The sequence below is a fragment of the Gobius niger genome (genome assembly GCF_951799975.1).
Source record: "Gobius niger genome assembly, chromosome: 12".
NCBI lineage: Eukaryota > Metazoa > Chordata > Actinopteri > Gobiiformes > Gobiidae > Gobius > Gobius niger.
Window position 1 is genome coordinate 18,508,067 of NC_136863.1, and position 6,131 is coordinate 18,514,197.

The following is a 6,131-nucleotide window of genomic DNA, read 5'->3' on the forward strand; positions in this document are numbered from 1 at the left end:
GATACAATGACACAATGGGTCAGTAAAAAAAATGCATTTAGTTTTTCACAAATGCCTTGGCAGAGGTCTATGTGCTTTTAATTATTGGAGTATAAATAACACATTTAACAGAACTATTTTCAAGAAGAAACAAAAAAAAGTTAGACTCAGCCCTGTTGGAGCCTGGCAAACTTTAAACATTAGAATTAAAATCTAGAAGGAGCATAGAGGCAGGGGCGGATCTAGTGGCAGAAGCCACCGCTAGTAAAGATCTTGCCATCCCAGCTGCCACCCTATTGATGTCAGCCAGGTTTTGTCCTTGTCTGGAACGGTCTAAATTCTGGTGTAGTCATAAACCTGGCACTTTAGAAATGCATTGTTTCAAGGACTAGTTGCAATCTAGATCTTCAAAGCCTGATTCATTGCCTTGCGATCAAGCAAAACTTGCGCACCCTCCTATAAACATTCGACATTGTAAAATGTGTTGCCACCCCAGAAATTATCCCTGACCCTGCTTGCCACCCCGTGATTTTTTTTCTAGATTCGCCCCTGCATATACTTTCATTTGAGACTGATGACCAGCTTATGGATTGAAGCCCGGCTCATGGCTACAGGTTCTTACTGTAAGATCAATGACAGACTGAGATCATGTAATTCAAGGTAATATTTTAGAGCTACTGACATTACTAATGCTAATAATTTAGTTAGGCCATAGCATGTTTAGACTTTCTAAATTTGTCAGTGTAATAATTTCCAGGTAGGTAGAAAACCTAATAATAATAATAACTAGATGAAATATTATTGTGATTTGCTAATCAGCTATGTGCTAACTCATGGACATGAAACATAGCCTACAAGGTAAAATTGAAGACCGCGCAAGTGTCGGTCGCATAGTCACACTTAGCTGATTAGCCAGCGTCGTGCCATTAAACTCTTAATAATTTACTTTTTTGAAAAATCAACGTTAAAAATACATGGGATTTTTTGTGTCGGACCCCGACACGTGACCGGGAGTGGGTGGGACTGTGGAGCTCGCAGGGATCACCTTTTTAGAGCCGAGGTCTACTTCAAGAGCATTACATTATTCAGGGCTACCAGTTAAAAAAAAAAAAATACATATATATATATCCTGGAGACTTAAAGGTATAGCGGAGGATGTTCTATTTCCGGGTGGATCATCAAGACGATTGGTCCTCCTAATTGTCAATCATTCTGGTGATATGCCTACGTAAGGCCGTCGTGTGTGCTCATCCCTTGTTAATTTCTGCGCATGCGCACTTTCAAGCCTATGTGAGTTACGCTGTTAGCCATTCATTGCTGCTCGCATAACGCACCGAGTCGTTTGAAAATAGCAGAGGGTCGCAAGAGAAAAAGTGTCTTCAAAGTGTATGAGAAGAAGAGAAAGGCTTCAGAAGAGAGAAACAAGACCAGAGTGTTTTTGGGAGATTCTTCCTCTTCGGAGGCAGGTAGAGCGTTGCGCATGCGCATTTTTTTAAAAAGTGGAGAGGGCGGTTCTTTCCTAAAATTCGGGAAAATCCTCCTGTATACCTTTAAACTTAAACTGTTTAATTATGGACTATGAGGCATATTATTATTAAAGGGACTATACGGAGTTTAAAAATGTTAAAATTAAGTATTTTCCTCCCCCCACATGTTCCAACAATGTCCTATTGTGTTAAATGAGCCCAGACCTGTTCACCACAACTGCCTCTAAAATCCTGCACTGTCACTAAAGCGGTGTTACTTCGGGTCCGAATTGCCGTCATGTACGAGCTTAATAGCTATAGAAGGTGCAGTTGACCTGAGGTGGCAGTAGTGAGTATAAAATGGCTAACTTGCGTCTAGCCCCTTTAAATACTGAGTCTCAAAAACGCAAATAACTGTATTTTTAACATCAATATGCAAAAAATTGAACTCTTATATTTTTAGAAAAAGTTTCAAGGGCTACTTAGTATACCCCAAAGGACACCTGGGTAAACGTGGGCAGAGGGTTGTTGACCCCTGTTCTATTGTAATATCAGGCAATCCTTAGACAGCAACCTCAGTTTGTTGCTGTCATGACCAGACTGAGGATTGAGATTTCGGGAATTCCTTTAAGCCACTATACCAACTCTTCACAACAACTGTGTTTCTACTATACTGAAAACCCACCACTCACTTAATGTACAAAACAAGGACAAAACTGAAATGTTAGGCTAATCATCGGTCCTGAGGCCCAGGGAGAGAGACTTTTACTCCAGTCACTGTCTATTAATCCTTCCTCACAGGTGAAAAACCTGGGTGTGATCTTTGACTCTGAGCTGGCATTTATTCCACACATTAAGAATATCACAAAGATAGGTTTTTACCATCTAAAGAACATAGCCAGAGTCCGCGCCATTCTCTCTCGGGCTCTCCGTGCTCTCTGGTCTTCCCAAAAAGAGTATCTCAGGTCTACAACTTTTACAAAATTCAGCAGCTCGTGTCCTGACAAAGACCAGGAGGCGGGACCACATTACACCGGTTTTAGAATGCTGAAATCTGTAAAGCACTCGGTATGAAAAGCGCTTTATAAATAAAGTTTGATTAATTGATAAAAGTTTGACTGATTGATAATGTGCACCACAGATGTTTACCAAAGCCAGCTGTCCAAATGTTGCACACAGTAACAGGACTGATGAAGTATGGCAGACATCTCTCCATACATCTGAGTTTTGGCGTCCCCTCCCGGAGGACATGGTACAAACATGGCAGCGACTCTGAATCCTCAGCCTGGTCCTTCTGTCCAGTGTAATCCCTCAGACAATTTTCTTGACGCAGAGCTCTCGTAGGGCTGGCAGATTGAGACCGGAAAAGACCAAACCTCTACTAGGCGACACATCCAGAAACTCTATTCTCTAAACTCTAAACTCTAAAAAGATTTACTATGTTCCGAAAACATTAAGAGAATTGATTAAAAAAAAGTATAAACTAAAAGTCATATTACAAAAACAAAAACGCTAATACCTGGTCCATTTTGGTGATGCTGTCCTGGTGGGAACCTGAGCTGGAGTGGACTCTCAGGTCCAGTGGCTCGAGGAGGGTGAAGGTCCAGTTGAGGTCCAGATGGCTAAGGTCTCGGCAGTGCACATTGTCCAGCAGATGCGTAAGCAGCTCGCTCCACTTGTGGCAGCGGTCACCGAGGTCGAAGCTCGCCTTGAGGGTGAGCAGACTGGCTCTGCGGGAGATTAGATGGTGTGTGTAGTGGTGCACCCAGGACTTCCATCTCTCAAACTCACGGTTGGAAACCAACAGCCCCTCTTGCCCCAGATGAAAAACACCCCGACGAGAGTAATCAGCAACCCTCCATAGCTTCCATGAGCGCACCAGGCAGCTCCAGCTTAGACACACAAGAGCACAGTTGCATTTATCCACTTCATTTAGAAAAGATAAGACATGCAACTGGCACTCCACTGGCAGGAGGTTAAAAGGGAAGTAGTCATCCACTGCTTTTCGCCGACTGCTCACCGGGAGCAAAGGCCTTTTTCTCGGAGACATCACCGCACACTGAGCTATAATGCCTGTGCTCATCAGTGGAGGTCACCGTCTCCACTGCGTCGTCTGGAGCTATCCATAAATATTACTGGAAAAAAGAAAAAAGAACTTTACTTTAAGAAATTACCATTATCACATACTAGACAAAAATTTATATTCTTTTATTTTTTGCTTCATCTCAACATATATGGTAACCATGACTATTCTTTTAGTAGTTTCCATTTAGTTGCTTCTCAATTTATAACCATTAAAAACTTAAATTAGAGTTAAATAATCCATTCATAATATCTATAACACAGTAACAATAGGGCAGTACTGAAACAAAGGCACTGACACAAATGATCCCTTTAATCTAATATCTAATCTTATTTGACTTCATAGAGACACTGTAGCAAACACATCAACACACAATGCAGTTACAGAGCACAACATGTATTTGTTTATTTTCTACTGCTAAATAATTGTGCAAAATGTACACCTAGAGGTAAAAAAAAAAGAAAAAACACAGCAACAATATGTCTCTATGTCAATAGGTGTCACTTTGAGCTGAATAGTGCTAATAAAGTGTCAAATAAATGTAAAACACTCTTTCGAGCCAGATCAGAGTGAAGACCACTTTCAGAAGTGATGACGTCATACTAAAAAACACATCAATCCGTCATATACTTTACACACACTTTGTACATTGCATCACCCACAGGCAAACTACCCCCAGTGCCTGCCTCAACTCTGGATAAATGAAGATGGTTGGTCTAAGAATGACAGATCTAATGCTACATGGAAAATTATAAATTATAAATTATAAATACACACTATTTATTCACTTTTATGTAACTTCAGTTGTGCATCTAATATAAAATAGACCAAATGTCATGCAAACAAATGGAACTCATTTCCGCGCATCTGTCTCTTAGGATGATTGAGGAATCTTCCTCATGGCTCTATGTCCTTGGCTTGGCTTCAGCGCAAGCTTCATTCTGGACTAATGTGTGTCTTTGCATCTGGAACAACCTCCCACACTCCACTGGGGTCCTGCTCTCTTGACGTGTGACTGTTATATTGACTTCAATGGACTGGTCCCTCAGCTCTGCAGCAGATACAGTACATGGGTGTGAAAGTTTGAAAATCCAGTTCACATTTTGGCAGCATAAGCAGTTTCATTTTTTTTACTTCTTTATCATCCTATATGAAAATGTCGGGGGTGTTTGATTGTAGCATTTAAGAGAGGCCACAAGAGAGACCAAATAATGGTAATACAGTTTAAATCCTGGGTATGCGTGTGTTTTAGATATACCATGAATGTTTTTATATTTATAATGTAATGGTGCTATGGTTATAGGTGTTACGCTTGACATAACTTCTTGTTTTTGCACAAGTGATGCTATGGATGTAGTTTTTAAATAAATGATCTGTTATGATATTAACACATTAAGTGCCAAAAACGGAAAATCTCTTCTTCTTTATTTATGTGTGTGATTTCGGTAGCTCTGTGATGAACAGAAGTGAAATAAATGACGATCAAAAACTTGTGAAAAGTCACGATCTGGACATTTCATATATATTATTGGGTTTCTTTTCTTTTCTTTTTTTGTAGTTCGAGTGGCCGTGGTGTTGGGTATTGAACAGTGTAAAGCCGACACTTCTCTCTCGCTCTCTGGAGCACGTTTGACAAAGCAGAGCGGCCCATGTACAGATCCAAACTGTTGAGATTCTAACTTTTCTCTGAGTTTTGAAATGGTCAAAATCGGTCCAAGGAAGGCTGAGAAACAGTCTTCAATCCGAGAACCAGGCTGTTTAAATGCACACGCGATCCAGAGAGGAGAGAGGAGGAGAGAGTTGGAGAGAGGAGTTAATCAGAAAGGAGAGTGTTTAGCATTAACCCCGTTATCTCAGTTTGTAGAAAAAAATCAGTGATTTTGATCAAAACTAGCCTCTGTTTAGCTTAGATTTCTCAGGAACCAAGGCACCAGAATTGTTTTCACCTACATAGAGCTTAGAGTGTTTCCTTTCAAACAAGACAAGCGTGTGTCCATAGCTATAACACAGAATATGCTGTGGTGCTACAGATATCATGAAAAATGGTCTGGATTGTTGGCTAAATCCCAAAAACAATGTGTTAAGAGGTGGTCACTGCCATTGTTTAATTGACAACTTCAAAATGTACCTATCAAGATTTGATAACATTACAAGACTTGGATAAGAGAAAAAAAACAAGTAATTTAAAGTCATTTAATGACTATAACAATTTAATAACAATTGAATTATAAAAATAAACATTTTTGCAAACAGTTACACATTTTATACATGCAAACATGGACATAAATAAGGCACATTTGTATAAACAACATAATTTGGTCAGTATGACCTGTTTATTGGTCCATTTTATGCAGATTTTATGCCTAAGAGTGTGTGACACCCTCGCGAAGAGTAAAAAACTCACGAGCCGGGGTCGTAGCAAGTGGGGGCTTGTCTAAAACTTCTGCTGCAGTCAGTAACGCATTTTCATCCTCTATACATTTCTTGTCTCGTCTTTTCTTTTGTAAGGCGTTTTTTGGGGGAAGTTGACAGACTTCTTTCACTTAGTGCCAAATTGTTGACCCACTGACCTAGGCAAGGCAAGGCAACTTTATTTATACCGC

At 40.1% G+C, this 6,131-nt stretch overlaps 1 protein-coding gene across 1 annotated transcript; it reads right to left on the minus strand.

Annotated features, from left to right (window-relative positions):
- Positions 1 to 2,848: 2,848 nt before the first annotated feature.
- On the minus strand, positions 2,849 to 3,576 carry LOC306972031 (uncharacterized protein; the record flags this gene model as incomplete). The annotated part of the gene is made up of 2 exons (XM_079568474.1): positions 2,965 to 3,576; positions 2,849 to 2,869 (listed from the first exon to the last, which is right to left on the minus strand). The coding sequence occupies exons 1-2, from the start codon at positions 3,526 to 3,528 to the stop codon at positions 2,849 to 2,851; spliced, it is 585 nt and encodes a 194-aa protein (XP_079424600.1). The 5' UTR covers positions 3,529 to 3,576.
- Between the last annotated feature and the right edge of the window lie 2,555 nt (positions 3,577 to 6,131).